Raw genomic sequence first — 19,927 nt, forward strand, 5'->3', positions numbered from 1 at the left:
TGTTTATGTTAATCCCAAACTTCTAATTTATACCTCTCCCCACCCTCCTCTGCTTTTTGACAAAGCAGGATACTGGTAAGTTTACTCTCAATTACTGTTAGAGAATTCAGTATGTATGAGAGCAAACACAGGCCTAACCTTGGTTGCAACAAGGTTGGAAAAGAGTGTTGAATTACATTTTTTTCAGGTTCCTTTATGTCTTAGGTGTTATGTCTACTAAATAGATCATGCCAGTGACTGTAACGTTGAGACCATTTTGGTAACTGAATACTTTATTTAATAAAATAATACTAATTATGTATCTATCTTTAAAACTAAGTGTTTAATGGAAACCAAACAGTCTCACCAAATACTAAATTGTATTCTATGGTCCTAAAGTCAGAATGTATTCTTTTCTATCAAAATAGTGAAAAAGGTAACCACTTGTAATGACAAAATTTGAATTTTGCATAATGATAGCTCTTTTCTGTATGGGGTAAGAGGGAAAAATTGCGCTTTTTTTAATATGATGCTTACTAGAAAATAATGAATTAAAGGAAAAATAGTAACACTTACGATAGGCTTGCTCCACATCTGTAATAGCTGAGCCAAGTCTCTGGTGCTTTAATTGAGAATTCAGGCCACATCGTATTTATTTGTATAGCAGTTGAGTTCTATTTTGAAAGGAGAATAATTTCTACAATTTTGAGACCTAAATTTGTTTTGAAACATGTTTTGAATTCATTCTATTCTAAAAAATTAAGCTTTATATAGTTAGTGCCCCTTAACTGGCAAAATTTATATCCATTTCAGTCTAATTCGACTAAGATGATATTGGGTCTGGCTGGGAATCTCAATTATTAATTAATTATTTCAATGTCAGAAAGAATAATACTTTAAAAAACTTGAAGACATCTATAGTAGGCAAATTTATAGAGACAGAAAGTAGACTAGAGGTTACCAAGGCCTGGAGGGGAAGACTGGGGAGGTTGTTTTTTTAAATAAGTATAGAGTTTCTGTTTTGAGTGATGGAAAATTTTGGATATAAATAGTGGTGATAATTGTACAATATTGTGAATGTAACGAATGCCACTGAATTGTACACTTAAAAGGGTTAAATAACATTTTATATTATATATATTTTACACAGTAGAATAAAAAGATATTACTTAAGATATGAAAATAAGAATGATTTAAACACTAAAATGTCTAAACTCAGCATTATCACACTATATTTTCTCTTCGAAATTTTAGCCTTTGTCATATGACTAGAATACTAGAAAGCAAAGATCAATTTAGCAATGTTTTTGATAGTACTTATAGAAGCCAACTGAATTCACTCAAAAACAATTAGAACCAGTAGGACAATTAAGTAAGGTAACAGTTATAAATAAATATACAAAAATAATATACTTTTATGTATGTATTGTCAATAATTTCTAGGAAACATATTGGGAAAAAATGATCTTACACTAGTAGTAAAAATAAAACAAAATAAAATTCCTTTGAGTAAACTTAATAAAAGTATGCAGAATCTACATGAAAAATACTACAAAGCTTTTCCAAGGAACTTAAGAAAAAACAAGAACGACTGAAGAGATACATGTTCCTAATGGAAAGATGACCATTTTCCTCATACTTACGTTCTAAATTTATTGAGATTTTTATCAAAGTGCCAAGGATAGTTTTTAACCCGACCAAATATTCTAAACTTTGTCTCAAAATGTAAATGGTTACGAATAATCAAGAAAATATTGAGAAAGAATAAGGAGACAGGACTAGAATTCTGCTACACTAAAACACATAAATTATGACCATGAAGGATACTATTTTAGGGAAATATGCAAAGTTTGTTAATTTTTTTTAAAGCAGAGTAGAAAACAAGGCTTTTAATGGAATAAATCCTGTATCTGAATACGAAATGGAAAAGATAGTCTCTGTTGTTAGTATCTGAGCATGTAAATCTTCAGTATTTTCTCTGTTTACATTCTATCTTCAAGTGAGATTATTGTGAAAATGTGCTTTATAACCTACTTCTTTGCTGACCTTCTAATAGACATTTTCCTCATTTAAAATTTTTTTCCTTTAGATGACTTTAATAACTTTGTAATTTTCTGTTGTATAGGTGTACTAGGTTTTCCTTAATAAGCCAGTGTTTTGTAAACATTTAGATTGTTTCTTATTATAAATAATAATATTGATACATCCTTTCCCATAACTCTTTGTACACAGTTGCATACTGCCTTTGACTAAATGCCCAGAAGTGAAATTTCTAGGTCAAATGTTATATGCATATTGCTACAGAAAGGTTGTGATGATTTACAATATAGTATTTATGAGAGTAGCTCTTTTCCCAAACCTGTTTCCACAATGAGTATTAAATTTTCAAAAATGTTTTGTTAATATGATATCCAAAATTATAAAATAGTTATTTTATTTCATTTGATTATCAATGAATTTGAACACTAGAATAGTAATTGCTCACTTGTATTTACTAATTTATGTATTATCTATTCATATTATTTGCCTATTTTTTTAAAATAGCAGATTCAGTTTTTTATTGGTTTGTGGCAGCTATTTGTATATCAAGAATATTAACATTTATATCATATGTCAAAATTTGTTTTTAGAATTTACTATTTGCTTTTGCTTTCTGTTTGGTGTATCCAATTTTAAAAGAAGTAGGAATATTTCCATTTTTCCTGATTCCACAGTAGTGAATCATATCTACTAGCAGAAAATGTTCTCACTTTGCAAAAATCATAATAATGGATTTTATGCATAAGAAAATCATACATGTAACTTATACCCATCTAAGATGAATAAGCTTTACCACTTTGACTTTAAATTATTTTTTCCCTTATTCTTCAACAATTTCTATGTATCTGGAAGCTCTATCTTGTTGATTATACTTGAAGGCAGTAAGCAGTACAACAGAAATCCGATTTTCTGAATAAAAAGATTCCCCTGATTGATCTATAATGTCAGTAGATTTCTCATGTTAGATCCTTTTCAAAACCTTAAATCTTGAGTTCAAAGTCCTCACTTACATCCTGACAATAGTTTTCAGGCCCAAGAACACAAGAATAAACATTTCATCTCTTTCAAGCCACAGAATCATATTCTCTTTATATCTGTTAACATACTTTTTTCAAGAGAAAAGGACTTTGTTTCAAAAAAAAACTCTTTTTTTTGTTTAATTCTATTGGCACAGTAAGAACAAAAATACTTCCAATTTAATGGTATATCTTTTTTTTTATTTTTTTTTATTTTTTACATTTTTATTGATTCATAATCATTTTACAGTGTTGTGTCAAATTCCAGTGTTCAGCCCAATTTTTCAGTCATACATGGACATATACACACTCATTGTCACATTTTTTTCTCTGTGATTTATCATAACATTTTGTGTATATTTCCCTGTGCTATACAGTGTAATCTTGTTTATCTGTTCTACAATTTTGAAATCCCAGTCTATCCCTTCCCACCCTCTACCCCGCCCCCCCCCCGGTAACCACAAGTCTGTATTCTCTGTCCATGAGTCCATTTCTGTCCTGTATTTATGCTTTGTTTTTGTTTGTTTGTTTGTTTCTGTTTTTTAGATTCCACATATGAGCGCTCTCATATGGTATTTTTCTTTCTCTTTCTGGCTTACTTCACTGAGAATGACATTCTCCAGGAGCATCCATGTTGCTGCAAATGGCACTACTCAGCCATAAAAACCGACAACATAATGCCAATGGTATATCTTAATTCCCTGAGAATGAAGAAGAAAAATAGAGGAGCTGAAATGGAAATGGGCAATGTAAAAAAAAAAAATCCCTCTTGGACGAAGTTAAGGAACTTTTATAGTGCATATCCTGGCTCTGTCTCACAGCTACTGCAGAGGTTTTAGAGCCATTCCCTGGCCATTCAGGATAACTCAGGGTTCCATTTTAGATGCCATTAAGAGTAACAGTTCAGGCATTTTACTTGTCAGTCATTGTCAGTTCAATCACATTTATCACAACCATGTTAATTCAGTTGCGGTTTCAATGAGATAAATAATTATTTCCTAATAGCTGTTGTTACTATCCATAGTGAGAGAGATTGTTAATTTATCCCCAGATGGTCAATTAGCTATATATACAAGGATAAACTTAATCAACAAAAGGTTGATGTTATTATTACTCATATACATGTAAAGTTTTCTCCTTAATATGTTCTATGTGGCAAAACTCTTCTAACATTGGTAGTAGATGAGCATACTTTAGTCTGTTTTATTGCAAGCTTTGGCATGTATGCCCTAAAAGAAAGGCACTGTGATAAGCCAGCACACCTTAGTAGGCACTATGGCCACTAAAATCTTTTCTGCAGTCACCAGCTGATTTCTACACATGCTCAGATAGCTATCTCTTCTAATACCTTCCATAGGTCCTCCTACTTGTGACTTTATAGTGTCAATAGAAAGGCATTTTTGAAAAAAAAAAAAGACCCACAAAAATGAATAAATTATACACACTCACTTATACATTTATTTTAATATATAAAAAATTAAAGCAACACACTCATGTAATTCTGTTTCAATGTCTAATCCTTGCTCACTAAGCAGTTTATAAAACATTTAGCTGGATGTGGGTGCGAGTCCTTTTTAAAAAGAGGAATGAGTAGAGAGAAAAGGCAGAAACCCAGGATCTTAAGCATCTGATTCTGTTTGATTAATAAGGCAAGACAGATATAGCACAGGGAACTATGTTCAATATCTTGTAATAACCTTAAATGAAAAAAAATATGGAAATGAATATATGTATGTATATCCATGACTGGGACATTGTGCTGTACACCAGAGATTGACACATTGTAATTGACTGTACTTCAATTAAAAAAAAAAAAAAAAGGACCTAGGGATATTTTGGCTTGGCAGAAATTACTACAGCCTCAGTCCCTTTATGTTCATCTAAACATACCCAACATAGTTCTTTGTACCATTTCTAAATGATCTCAAGAAAAACATATACATAATGATAAAACCATTTAGAAGACTGTTTCTTTGTTGTCTGGGGCTTTGTTCCCACATGGCTAAGCAGAACTTTGTCTCTGTGAACTGGAGTAGCCCTTATAAAAGAAGTCCTTTATCCAAGAGGGGACGATCTAGCATAGCTGTTCTCTCTCTTTAACCTGAATAACATCTACTCATCCCTTAGCTCCTTACCTGTGTCCAGGAGCCTTCTCTGCTATCTAGTCTGGGCTGAATGCCACCTTTTGATTTGCTGTTTAAATACTCTATCTCTCTTACGCACACTCAACACACTTTTAGTATTTGTTCAATATCTTCTTCCAAACTATATTATAAGCTACAAGGGGCTGAGTACCATATCTGTCTTGCTCACTTCTGTATCTCCAATTCCTAAAATGACTGGTATATAATACATTCACAATAAATACTTGATGAATGATATTTGGTAAACTAATGTATGTAAAGCACTCAGTTAATTCCTGGCATATAGAGGTGCCCAATACATGTTAGTTATTTGTATATGAACCATCAAACCTATCTGTGCAGTACTGAATCCTAGATATGTTGAGTTTTATGGTAGACTTTTTGAAAGAATGCCCACTGCCCCTAATACTCAGAATTTCTGTAGGCTCCTAGTTCTCTTCTGTTAAATGAAGCTGGGTCAGTAGGCAGGGATCAATAACCCCTGGCTTCCAGAAAAGATAAAACAACTTTTGGCTCAGACAAGACCAGTAAAAGGAGCCCCACTACTGACTATAAGATACTACCTGCCCTTCTCCCTCTCCAGCTTCCATGGTCCTCTGAAACTCTGCTCTTGAATATCTCATTACTACAGCTTCTAAGCTAAATTATAGCATTCTGTTTTCAGTTTTTCAGAATATATGGTATAACCTGCAGTGTGTCTAAATGCTGTAACAATGAGCCATCATGCAGTAGAATTCCATAGTTATATTTAACTTGGTTCCCTGAGTTAAAGGTGAGCCATCTCTAGTCATCGCATTCGTTTACCTTCAGACCAAAAAGGACTAGAAGTTCCGGGGCTGCCTTGCGGTGTCTCCCTGCCCCAACCCCCATTTTGTTGCTGGAGGGAATGAAGCTGACCACATTTTATTTCTAAAAACTCCCTTGTGATTCCAAAGGAAATAGCTGTGAACCCACTAAATGATACCTTATATTCTTGGATTTTTAATTGAGAATTTAGTTTGGTTCAACCCTAAGTGCCATCCTTAGGCCTGGCTACTTTGTACTTAATTCTCTAGAAGATGGTGTGAGGGAGACTGAACTCTTTGAACAGCTGGAGAAATAATCATATATGCTCTAAGAAGGTTAATCCAGCACCAGTGTGAAAAAGACAGATTGAGAGAGTAGAGAAAGACAGAAAGAAGGCAGGTCAGTTAGGAAGGTATGGCAGTGCTACAGTGAGGAGTTCCAAGAGCCAGAACCAGAGGAGGTGTAGTGAGAATGGAGCCCCAGGAGCAGAGGGGTGGAGGTGAGGATGGGAGGAAGATGTAAATACAAGAGATACTTCAAAAACAGAATAAGATGGCTTTGCACCATGAGGAACGTGAGGGATGACAAACAGATTTTGACCCCGGATGGCTGGGAACCTGGCTATATCAATACTAAATATGGGGAAAATAGGAAAAAGATAAAGTTTATGGGGGAAACTTATCTTTGGAGCAAACTGAATTTGAGATGATAGCAAGATACAGCCTACTGGAAATGTGAGCCGGAGTTCAGAAACAATGCTAGAACTGCCTCACCGGTGCATTGACCGCAGTGGCATCCCTTTAGGTCGCCTGGCTCCTTTTGTCCCTCCGTGAATGGCACATACTTTAAGGTCATAGTCAATCTTTCCTTTAGAGAGTAGAATATTACAAATAAGAGCCTGTGATTTTGTCCTGAAGTAGTCCTGAGCATTGCAGTTTGTCAGTCACCACCTTTGACCTTCTATAATAGATGCTTTATGTGGCTTTCTATTTAAATCATGGAACTTTTAGTCAAATGAGAAAGTAAATAATAGGTTCCCATGGTTAAGGTTTCCATGGTTAAACTCCATAGGTTTCCATGGTTAAACTGGGACCAAGAAAGTGGAGGGGGGAGCTGCCCAAGTGTTTGCAGCCAGTTATCGATGGCCTGACCGCTGGCCTCTGCATTCCGCACTGGAACAGGTTTCCAGACCCTGCAAGCGGGGGAAACACCGCATAACTTACTGTCTCCTGTCCTGGCTGCACTACCGCTTGTTGCTGCGCATTCAGAATTGTTCTTTAAAAATACATTGTATTCCTTTGGTCTCTTAGTTATATACTGTTGATTCCTTCTAAAGTTCTGAACATGAAAAATATTATTTTTCTTCTCTACTTTCTTGAGAATCTAAATATAATCACTTCATAGTCACTTTTGCCGACAATGTTCTTGATATTTATAACCAGCCAGCATGTAGTTTCTACTCACACACACGATTCCCCGTCCCCTCTTCTCCCCAAAATGTTTGTTTCATGGCAGCAGCATGGGCTGCTAACTGAAAGGGATTGTTGCATAAAAATTTATCAGTTTTCAACCTTCACGGGGACCTTTAACTGTAGCGACACTAACTGATCGTTTACCTTTCATGCTACCTGTCCATCACCAGCCTCTTCTGTGAAGGACAATAGGCTGCTTTCTTAGGATTGATGAGGAATCAGTACAAGTTGGGAGAACAGATCACACACAAACAAGAACTTGTTTCTAACATTAAGAGCTGCAGTGCATCATTCAAAGCTGTAATTATAAAGGCTTACCATTGGTGATCCCCAGTAGAGCACAGTTTAATTTAAGGGTCTACGAGACCACTTTGCCTGAACATTGTAGAAACCAATGCTTTCTATTTTTGGCTTCTTCCTTTTCCTGCCGTACAGATGCCTTGAACCTCCGAAACCGACAGATCATCTGCGTCACTCTCAAAGTCCTACAGCATCTGGTTGTGTCAGCTGAGATGGTGGGGGAAGCTTTGGTGCCCTATTACCGACAAATCCTCCCCATCCTGAACATGTTTAAGAATATGAATGGTGAGTTATCCCAAAAGTCAAAATGTCTTTTAAGCCCTAAAAAAAAAGGGAGTGATTTGAAGTAGAGTTAATTAGCATCACATTTAGGATTTATTATTGCGTATAAGCCAAGATCCATTTGGAGATCTAACCAGCGTAACTCCCACCCCTTCTCCCGCTCCTCCCTAGGGAACGAGTAAAATTAACAATTCCATTTATTACTCCTCACACATACAGCTGACTTACTCAGTACAGAAGCACTGAAGCAGTTCTATAATCTTCCAATAATTAAATTGTAAAGTTTTTTTAACAGTCTTTTGAATATATTAGTAAGTTTGGAGTTTGTCCTTTCTCTTGATAGTAAGTCTACCTTTAGGTATTTCCTGTTAAAATTACAAAAGCAATATTTTTAAAATCTTATATTGGTGGTTTTGAGAGTTTTAGGAGATATTCTCCTAGTTCTAAAAAAAAGGCAAAACAGAAAATTTACACTTAGCTGATGGTGAGTACTGATTAAAAGTATATATATGCTAATACATTTATTTTTAAAATGTTATTCTATGAGCTTTGGAAAGAACTGATACACTGAAGTGAATCTGCTTTACCCTAACAAAGGTATGAACAAGTTGTGATTTCCTGGCAGGCAGTGATGCACGTCTGTTCATTGACAGTGTGATTTTCCCTTCATACTTCTTGAAATGACATGAATCTAGTTTTCTTTTATGTTGCTAACTTTGAAGTTCCATACTTCTCACATGCACGGTGTAAGTTAATTTCTGAAAGCCATGTCAATAAGTTAGTAATTTAGTGGAACAGTGGAAGAAAATTTTGCAACTTGGTCTGCTTGTGTACATACAAGGAAAAATCAAGAACTGAACATATGACAGCTTCCATCACAAACAAGGCCTTTGTTTGGAATCATTTTTCATATAATTCCTAAATTGCTATTAAAAATCTCCTTCATCAGGCAGATTATCCAGGAAGTCATGGAATCTTCAGACTCTTTAGCCATCTTTCAATAGTAGGACCTACTTATATGTTTAATATGAAACATTTTTGGTAAAAAGGACTTCAACTGGGATTATGAGAGCTCAAGAATGTTCATAATGGAATGAGTCGATGTTCATTTCAAAATATCTAAAAGCTATAGAGTTAATGCAGATATTTACAGGAGGTGGTTATTCTTTCAGGAAAGTAAAAATTGGGTGAAAGTTTTAGCAACAGCATTTCTACTTTGTGGAAAATACTTGCTTTAAATATTCTTGATTCGTAATTCATATTTTTACTGTATTATTTGCTGCATCAAATAAGAGATAAAGACAGAAATGCGAGAATCAGGGAACGCTCACCCCCCGAAGTCTCAGGTATAGTTAACGTTTTCGACGTGTGGGGTTCACGAATGTTTCCTCAAAACTCCTCCCAGAAACCTATGATGTACTATTACTGTTTCCATCTTTTCACTGTAAAAGTGTGTCTCTAACTCTTCTTCTGCATGAACGTTTGCTTCTGTACTTGCCCGTCATGGAAGATGGGCACCAACACACTCCCCCCACTTGCTTGAGTAGGAGAGGGGACCACTGCCACCCCACGTCAGCGCTCTCCTTGCCCCACAGAAGAATCTGGAGCTTAAATCCAAGCATCATTTTGTATCTTTGTATAAAAGAAGAAAAACAGCGCTATTCCAAAGATGATTAGAATCTCCCTCCTTCTCAAGGAACCCGGTAAAGAAGATTAAGTGCAGCTGCCACTGAGACAGAGAACGCTCTCGGGAGCTCTAGACTATTAAACAAGAGCAACTGCTTGCTACATCTTCCTCCTTATACTAGTTATTTAATTCCTTAACTTACAGATATTCATTTGCTCAATGAAAGAAGTGATTGGGTTTAGGAATATATCCCTATTTATATTGTATCAAAATGGGAAATTTATAGTTTGTAACATGGCTTCAGTTGGTCCCAAACAGAGCTAATTATTTGGGAACGTTTCTAAATGCATGCACCAGGAATTCTACACTCAACTATTTTTCTGGTTAATATCTTTCTGACATTTCAGGGAAAATAATATTAGCTTCAGCTTCATTTTCTACTTATCTTAGAAACCTGTCAGTACAATGCCAGAATGCAGTTTGCTGTATTTCCAGAGGGTCATATTACAAAATTGGAGCATTCTAGCTATAAAACTTAAAACTATTCTTCAAAGTGGCTCTGTTACCACAGATCTAGTTCTGCTAGTAGAAGGTTATCACGGGATTTCCAATTATAATAGTATTTTCAGTCTGAAAGTCATTTAGCTTTAATAGCGTTTTAAATAAATCTTGCTCTTATGATTATATTTTGTTCATATTTGCAGAACTATATATACTTTTTTATTTAAGCAGATGTCTTTAGTAACAGATATATTTACTTATAATTAAAATGAAATTAGAAATTTACAGCATGTAACATTAGAAAAAAATTGCAACCTCAATTACGATGTATTTGAGAACAATTTCATACATTTCTGTTTCCTCTTTCCCTACTTTCGTGTAATCAATGTCTTGTTAAATAATCAGATTCAAAAACATTTCTTTCCAGTCCCACAACAAAATATTTTTGAGAATGAGATCCAGCATAAACGACCGAAAGAAGGAATGAAAGAGGGACTATTCCTTCAAATATAATGACCCTGTCCTTCTGTTAGTGTTCCCTTGAAGCACAAGCGTTAGCATAATTCTACTCCCGGCTCCTTTTTGCCATTTCTGTCCTATTTTAATGTCAGCTGGACCTCCTCCGAGATGATCAGTGGGGCTGGGTGGATAGACTGGGACTAGTTCAGCAGCCTTCCCCGGGGACCAGTGGGAAATCAAGTTGAGCAGGGAGGAGCAGATGAGGCTGGCAGTGCCAGTCTGTGTCCCCATCGACATTCTACAGCTATGAACACTTACAACTAGCCGCACAAGAGCAATCCTGTTCTAGGAGAAAGGGGAGCTTTGTATTTCTATTTATGAAAAAGACACATTGGTGAATTGCAATGTGAAATAAAGAGTAACATTTTGGAGCCAGAGGAGATGTGACCTTAGGTAAATCATGTTAACTTCTCTGAACTTAAATTTCTTCATCTACACAAAATACTTGTAATAATGCCTTCTTTTTTTTGGAGTAAAATTGGCATAACAATTTAAGATAATGTATGTCCCTTCATGTAAAGCCTGGCTTTGACTGAGTGTTAAATCAGATACTCATTATTATCACACAGCATTATATACACATACAATGTTATATACATATATGATACTATATACAAATATAGCAATACCGAATAAATTATTACATAGCGGCATGAATAGATGATTTAATGTATTATGTCCCCCTTGGAAACTCATCCCCTGGGCCCCTATGTGAGCCTGTGAATGAGGAGTGACCTCCTGGTTTTCCCAGCTTTGCTTCAAAGGCCTCTGTTTGCCAAATGCCCGGGGAGGGGTGAGGTGGGGGGCAGATGAATTAAGGACTCAAGGATTCCTTCAAGGATAACTGCTTTTCAAATCCATCCCTTCCTGGCATAGTCTCTGAGCTTGAGTATTTGACTGATGTTTTGGGGAAGGTCATTATTTTAAAAAGAGAAGCCGAGCGTGACAAACAAGAGGTGCCTGGATCAGGTCCTCTTTGGTCTAAGCTTGATCTTGTTTTTTATTTTTTAATTCTAAATGACGGATTTGGGGTGTCTAAAACGTGCTGTCTTTCTGGTGACTGCTGTGGGGTAAAAGAGAAGGAAGAGTTTCTCTAACAGCAAGTTCTTCTTTCCTATGTTCTTCCACAAATGTTTTTAAAGGTTACAGAAAATTAAGACAACAGGAGTGCTCAATTTATCGCTTTCAGAAATGAAACTACAAAATTAATGATGCAGTGCATTGTATTTGAGAAGCATGAGCCAATAAATGGCATTAAAACATTTACAGCTAAAATATGGGGCCCTGCCAGGAGATTGGGGCTGTCCAATAACCCTGCTTCTTGCAGGGAATCCTTATTTTGGTACGTTTGTTTCTCACTGCACCAGTGGTCCTGAAACAGCCTCTAGTGGAACAGTTCAGAGACTCCAGGTATCAGCAGCTCTAATAGTACCTTAATTTTATGTCATGGAATATGCAAAAGCACATGCAATAATGAAGTAATACGTTCTCACGTGTGTGAAAATCAAATAGTCTTAGATTTATCTGTGATAGTTCTAAGAGGTGTGCCATAGACTTATAAAAGTCTATGAAAAGAGGCTTAAAATTTTCAATTTGAACTCAGACACATTAAAAAACACAGGAAATGAGAAAGCATTAAATTTCCCCAAAGTTTGGAATGTTTATATTAGGTCTTTCACCCTGAAATTTAAGTGGTTTCTAAAAAGTAGAAACAATTGTTTTCTACTGATCGTCTTTTAAAACAACTTCTAATGAGAATTCTCAGTCAACCTGCTTCAAACCCTCTTCGGTATTTCCGTGAGTTCTGTGGGACCTATTTTTCATGGTCCTTTAAAATGTTGGTGAACTTTTAGGAGTTGCTTGTTTACCAAAACTTTCTTTAGTTCGTATGTTTTATAATTGACTTGTATAGTGTTTATTTCACAGAGCTTTAAATTTAATTTTGAGATTAAGGTTTTTCCCCTGTAGAGTTATATATAATTTTTAGTATGATCTGTATGTTAGAAATTTGTTTCAAAGTTCCTTTGGAATCATTATGTTAATTAGATTTGAAAGCGGTTGAATGTCCTAAGTTGATTGAGGAAAGTGTTTAAATCCCACTCCACAATTCCTGAAAGCTAGACCTGGAATGATCATGTATATATCTGATCTCCGACGAGCTCTTCTTCCACTCAGATATGACTAGTTTGTCTGAAAAGAATCCTAGGATCCTAACAAAGCTGTCAGATACTTGTAGGCGCATCTGATCTGCTCCTCTCTCCAAGTTTACTCAACTCCAGTACATCAGACTATTAGTTCCTTGGCCAAAGTGTTTTGGGCTTTCTTTTTCCTGTGCAGAGTGTGGCACATCTAGAAGAATTAGGTGCTTAATATGTGTTTGTGTGGAGTTTATTCACTAACCAAGTGGGCCTGACCAATATTTTTGTTTTATTTCTTGTTTTTTAATTTTTTAATATTTTTTATTGAAGTATAGCCAGTTTGCAATGTTATATCAATTTCTGGTGCACAGCATAAGAGCTCAGACGTACATACATTCGTTTTGTTCAGTCAGTCCTGCCCTAAGTCATCTGTTTCATGAGGTAGCCCGTTCTACTTCCAGAGAGAAAGTCACTTCCTATAATAAATGAAATCTGTACCTAATATTTCCATCTCGCTTATCTCTCTAGTTTAAACCACACAGAATAATGTCTCATCCCTTTTCCAAATAGCAGGCCCTCAAAAAATTACATAAAACTTTCCTTCCCCCTCAGTCTTCACTTCTCCAAGTTCAAGTCCCTTCTTCCAAGCATTCTTTATAAGCAAAGCTTCCAGAGCCTCAAAACTCTTAGGGCATGGGGGTGGTGGACTCGTGTGTCTGTAAACCCTGATGACTGTGCAGCGATCCAAGAGAGTGCCCCAGGGACAGACAGTCCTGGGAAAAGCAAGGCTTCCGTACCTTCATTTGATGTACACTACACATGGTCAGCCCATGAAATGACCGTCTTACCATTATGTTGGGGGCAGGCACATACTGTAAATTGCCTCTGTCTACTCACCTCTGCAGACCTCCATGGGGTTGCCTCTGGCCAGAGGGAAAATTATTCTCAGAGTTGTCTGTCTATATCTAGAAACACAGGACCTGGTAGGATGATGACCAAGGGAATCAGAATCCAGTTCTGAAGGCTGGGTATTAGTGTCCGAGGCCACTGTAACAAATGACCACAAACGGGGCAACTTAAGCAACACAAATGTACTGTCTCAGAGTCTGGAGGCCAGAAGCCCAAAATCAAGGTGCCAGCAAAGTCATGCTGTCCAGTCTTTAAGGAAAAATCCATTCTCTGCCCCTCTCCTGGCTTCCGGTGTTGCCAGCCATCCTTGGCGTTCCCTGGCTTGTACACGCATCACTCCAGTCGCTGCCTCCATCTCCACATGACATTTTCCCCTGTGTGTCTGTCTCTGTGTCTCTTCTCTTCCTACAAAGATACCAGTCCTTGTAAGGACTGGATTAAGGGTCCGCTCTACTCCAGGATGACCTCATCTTAACGTTGCTAATTACATCGGTGTGACCATATTTCCAAATAAGGCCACATTCACAGATTCCGGAAAGACATAAATTTGGGGGAATGCTGTTCAACTCGGAACAGACTGTGAAACTCTTTCCCAGGGTGTGTGGAGGTGCGACCCCATCCCTGAGGAGTAAAGCAGGAGGTTCAGTGAGCCTTCCATTCATACCCTCGCATTGCCGCACTGTCCGTGGACCGGCTGCGCAAAGCGTGAGGAGGAAGCCCTCTTTTAACAACAATGAAAAGTTCTCTTCTGTGCCTTTCATCAGGAAGTGGGTGTTTAGTCAAGAAAGGAAAGGAATCTAGGTAAGTTCTGAGTAGAGGCGATAGCGGGAAATTGATGTTTTTCCTTCAGTGATGTTGCAGACTAACAAAGAGAGGTGAGCAAATGCTTTCACAGCTCTGGGTGCCGCCCTGGATATCCCAGACTCCCAAGGGCACTGCTGCCGCCAGCCTTCCAGAAAACCCCAGGGACTCACTCAGGGCGGCAGACTGCATCGCCTGTGCCTGTCTCTGCCCAACTAGCTGGGCAAGAGAGTCAGACCATGCGGTGCTGAATGGGGTTTGGATCAGAAAATAGAGGTTCAGCTTGTGGACAAGGATGGGGGGGCACTCTGTGGAAAAATAAGAAATAGGAGAGTGTTTAAGAGCAAAGACTCCGGCATCGTGTTTCTTGGGTTTGAATCCAGGCTTAGGGTTTACCAGCCATGTGAACTTTGATGGGTTACATAACTCCTCTGTGCCTCAGTCTCCATATTTGAAAAGCACGTTGTGAGGAAAATTAAAACCATTTCATTGACCTGCAGAGAACTTCAAGGAGATCATTTTGTAGACATGCAGGCAGCGTGAGGGTGAGAGGAATGGCTGATGAAATGCAATGGAGATTGCTTTACAAACTAGCAGGTGCTACGAAAGTCTATTGCCTGCCTCACTGGGTTGTAGGGAAAACTGTATATGTAGTTTTGTGCTCCTTTAAAGAAAGCTAAGTATTAGAATTAATATGGTAATTTAGTAAGGTGATTAGATGTAAAATAAGATGTTCAAGAAACACATTTTTTATATACCAGCAGTCAGAAATACAAAGAAAAATTTGTTTTCTAGATGCTAAGAATTCCTACTTGCAGAAATATTACAACAGATATGAGCTTTTACTGTTCACCTCTTCCTCCTCTCGGAAGATAGTTTTAGTTCCTGCCTTGGATTCCTCATTTCATTTCAGAAGAGAGCTGAAGTATTTACCTAATCAAAGGGCTTTACCTTGGTAAACGAGAGGTGTACGAGGAATTGCCTGTCCCGATGGACTACTGAAATCCCACCTTTTTCCAACACAGACACTGCCTTCAGTTTTTAAATAGCTTTTATATTTTCAGTTTTTCTGTATGAATCTGTCCAAACCTTGGTGTGCAAGTTTCATCCCACACCTCCGTGGACCACTTTCATTATCTACATCTTTCTAGTTTTACCACTGCTCCCACCATGTAACTTCACAAGGGATCAGACTTGTCAGAAAAACTCCAAATTGCAGATAAATTCATGGCCCAGGCTGTGTCTTTTTTTTTGAGGGGGTAAACAAAGTTTATTCTAGGAAGAGCAACTCACTGAGAGATAAAACCATTTTGAAATTTACATGTATGTACTGTTCATTGTTTGTAAGAACTGCTTAGAGCTTTAGCTTTTTAAACTTACATAGTTATCAGAGGAATAAAGCCAAACACAAATTTAGAATCAACAGAACGCGGTAATCCAACCATAAAGGGCAGTCAAATGTGCTTACACCTATTCAAGAAATCATCTAAGTTATAAATAATATGTAGTTTGTGTCCTTTTTTTTTTTTTTAAGATTCCACATGTAAGCAATATCATATGGCGTTTTTCTTTGACTTCAGGCACGTCTTAATAGTTTCAGGCCAAAGGCAACTTTGCTGTCACTAGAACGATTTGCATAGTTAACCTCATTAATCATTTATAAACTGAAGTAAAAGGGCGGCTGTTGTATGGAAAGAAAGGCTTGAGATGGGACTGGATGTGAGTGGGGCCATCTGTGCCCACTGGCTGCTCGTTGGAACGGGCCTACACCCCGATTCCTGACCTTGAGTGACCATCCTAACTCGGTCTAAAGACATAGGAGATAGCACCTGTTTTTTCTGCAGAAGCTGACTCAGACATCACATCCTCTCAGGAACCTTCCCTGACCCCACTCTCTTACAGAATGAATTTCCTCTCCTTGGGGTCTTCCCAACCTCTCTCTCACTGAGTAGGTTCTAGTTTCTGGGTCTGTCTCCTCAACTAGCCTGGGAGGTGGGGTCAGACGCAGGGCCGACTGAGGACAACTGGCTCTTTGCTCAATCTGTCTGCAAAGTTGCTTTTGAAATGTGTGTTGTCAGCCCTCACGTCCCCTCTGAGGTCCTCCCCAAAGGATCTACAGACAAAATGATTCATTCCAGCTGGTTCCTTGTCCTTGGCCACTAGCATCCCCTCTGCTCGCTGGAAACTGGCATCTTCTAAATAGGAGATTTCCGCCAATTCGGCCAAGTCCTTTAAGATATGCCTCCAGAAACCTGTATAATATGCTTTAATGTATTTAAAGGCTCACGCTGGGCCCCAGAAGAGCAAGCGTGCAGATATTAGCCTAAGAGAAAACGGTGTTCTTTTCTGTTTACGCAGCAGAAAGTTTGACTTAATCTGGCCAAGAAAGCACATAGTGATTTCTAAAGCTTTTATTTAAGGAGGCCCCCATATTCAGCCAGATCATAATTTGTACCTTTTAAATCACCTAAAACATCACCTGTTCTGGATTTGCTGATAATTAAGGTCTCATGCTCATTCTCCTTTATATGCAAATCTTTCAGGAGCGCCGATAAATGACTTTTTAGAAGTCTCTATGTGGACGTTGCAGAGGTAATAAGAATGTCGCCAGTGTAATTGTTATGTTGAGTAGTCGCTATTCATGACATAATTAAAAGGCAAGTTTAAAAGGGGGTTGGAGGCAAAAAATAATAATAAGCTTCATTCAGTGGGGGAGCCTTTCCCTGACTGCACGAAACTTAGCAGAGGCCTTGGTTGCCACTCACTCATGAGACGCACAGGCACTTTGGGTCACACACACAGTTCCAGTGCTTAGAATTGCTTCTCTGACTGAGTGATCAAAAGTCTGACCTGAACTTGATCTAACCTCACCTGTGCTTCCTCTCCCAGCTGGGATCTGCCTGGGGCTGGAACCTTGCAGCAGGAAAAGGAGAGGGGTGGGTGTCACTCGATTTTTCTGCCTTGTATGTGCCCCACTCCCCACTTGGCTACCCAGGTTGTGTCCCACAGGGCTGTCAGGGGTGGGGAGGCGGACTGTGGGGAGAGCAGAGGTTCTCGTTGACTGATGCTGCCCTGAGCTGGCATCCCACTCCCTGGGCCTGGCCTGCGTTTAAAGCTGATTCTGTCCACCGTGGACATGGTTCTCTGTTCTGGGTGTTCACTTGTGACTCCTCCCTCGGCCTCTCGATTTCCTGCATTCGCAGCAGCTCCTAGTGCTCAGGCTTCCAGGAAGCCTGGCTGTCCAGGATGGAAACGACCCTGCGCCAGCACTCTGCCCCACGTGGAACCTGTGCGCACTGAGCCCGGGCACTGAGACCCGGGGTGCGAGCGCAGGCCCTCCAGTCCTGCCTCCCTGGCTCCATCGGCTTCTCCATTAGCTGCCCCCGCCGGGAGCAGCCGGGGCCTCCAGCCGGTTCCTCCGTCTGGCAGGATGCAGCAGAGTCCAGTGGCGGCTCCTTTAAAGAAAGCTCACCTCTGTCTTCTCACCGCATGTGGTCTCTCTTCAAAAGCCTGATCTGTCCAGTTGTGACACTGGTCCTCTGAAACCATGACGCTGACGAAGTGCTGGCCTCGCATACACCATGTTCCCACAATTCCTGTTTCAACGCCACTGACTTTGGTTTACTTGAGCCAAACACAAAACTGTAGGAAGAATTTTCCACTTGGTATGAAATCAGCTTTCCCTTTTTATTGTCCTCCTCAAAAATCTATGTTTTTCACATTGCCGGAATGGAATGCATGTAGCTCAGCATAAGCTTAACCATCACGAAGGAGGACCTGAAAAATACAATAGGCATATTTCCTTAGAAAAACTGCAAATATTATCGATATTTCTTTGCTTGCCTGCTTTCTGTATTATATTCTCATGTACATTTTGAATTAATGTCCCAAGTAATACAGAAAAAAGTAATGATGGCAATGTTATTATGAGTAAACTCTATTTGGATCCTTCCAAGATCAATTTACTTTTTCTCCCTAAAATACAGTACTTTAATATGAGCTTTTTGTGAGCCTATTTGTATCCATTCTAAGATGGCAGTGAACAAAAATGATTCTCCTTTCAGTGACTTTAGATTTTGCATACCTATTACAACTCCCCTCTACTTCACCTACCCAAATGCATCCTACATTTTTTCATAAAATTTATTTCTTGAGCCTTGACGTTATCTTTATCACAAACTAATAACACTGATTAATGATATAATAAGTAAATTTTAAAAGCAATTCTGTAATAGGACATAATATCAGGCTTATTGCCCAGTAGTTATCTCACTATTTCAAGCTTTGTCTTTACCTCTAGGCAAGTTGGATATTTATTTATATACGTAACAGGTTTTGAGGAGTTTGTAGTTCTTCCAACAGAAACCATTGACTAGTGTGTTTGCATGCGAGTGTGTTCATTTACGATAAACATTATAAATAACCATCTAGCCAGGTGGCTGGGATGTATGCTACATCTATGTAGCATAGATAATGTATGTTATCCTTTCAAAGTTTATCATCTGTGAATATAGGATGATGATATTTAGAGGGAAGCAGTGTAATATCTACATTTGTGTGATGACCAACTAACATTTCTAAAGGAATTTCTGTTAGGATTTTAGGCAGCAGTGGGATGAGGAGGAAGAGGGTGATGACAAGCCTGTCGAAACCTGCTGCCACAACCCCTTCCTCATATACCCCCTGAGCCATCTAGCGCTTGCCGTGGAACCCTGGGCCTTCTTGCTCTCACCTTAACGCTGCTCTCACTACCTCCAGAAAGACATGCATCAGGCTAACTCCGAAAGAGAGCAATGTGATTATGTGGAGGATGCCAAAGAGAGGACCATGTAGTACAGCATTCACTGATTCATTGAAAAATAAATGGTATTTACTGTATGCCAACACAGCAATGCCTCCTAAAAATCCTTAAAAGATTAAAAGCATGTGGCCCTGCAGTTATTTTCCGCTTACCAAATGCATCAGACTTCTTTGCAGCCTTACCTTGTGTCCCAGAATCAATGCGCACCTCCACGAGAGACCTAAGGAGAGAAGGATGTTCTATCCTCGGGAAAACAGACTTGAGGTTCCTGATGAGTGTACACCCTCACTTTCTTCTGTGCTCTTTAGTAACTTGACCCTGAGATCAGGGCACAAATTTGGGAACGTGAAACCCTAGACTTGTGGAGACTCTAGTGGGAGGAGGAGTGCTGCTTAGACTTAATGCGTTTTCTGAGCAAATGAAACAGTGAATTATATACAAAGCTTCAAAGTGACTGCCATTACCTTTATCTTCTCGTAGAAGAGTGGGAGAGTCAGCTCCCACAGCCTTGGCTACACATATCACACCTGGGAAGATCATACCTGGCAAGATCATGGGGAGAAGCTCCCTATGTGGGCAGCCTTCAAATACTGTGATTTATTTTTGTTTTGA

The 19,927-nt window shown here is 38.6% G+C and overlaps 1 protein-coding gene across 8 annotated transcripts in view; it reads left to right on the forward strand.

Moving 5' to 3' along the window:
* PACRG (parkin coregulated) overlaps positions 1 to 19,927 on the forward strand; it is a 438,725-nt gene that overhangs the window by 237,627 nt on the left and 181,171 nt on the right. For all 8 annotated transcript variants that reach the window (XM_072966153.1, XM_072966155.1, XM_072966154.1 and 5 more), the window contains exon 4: positions 7,873 to 8,022. In XM_072966153.1, coding sequence (XP_072822254.1) covers positions 7,873 to 8,022 — 150 coding nt within the window. The remainder of the gene's footprint in view (positions 1 to 7,872; positions 8,023 to 19,927) is intronic.

The sequence above is a fragment of the Vicugna pacos genome, chromosome 8, assembly GCF_048564905.1.
Source record: "Vicugna pacos chromosome 8, VicPac4, whole genome shotgun sequence".
Classification (NCBI taxonomy): Eukaryota; Metazoa; Chordata; class Mammalia; order Artiodactyla; family Camelidae; genus Vicugna; species Vicugna pacos.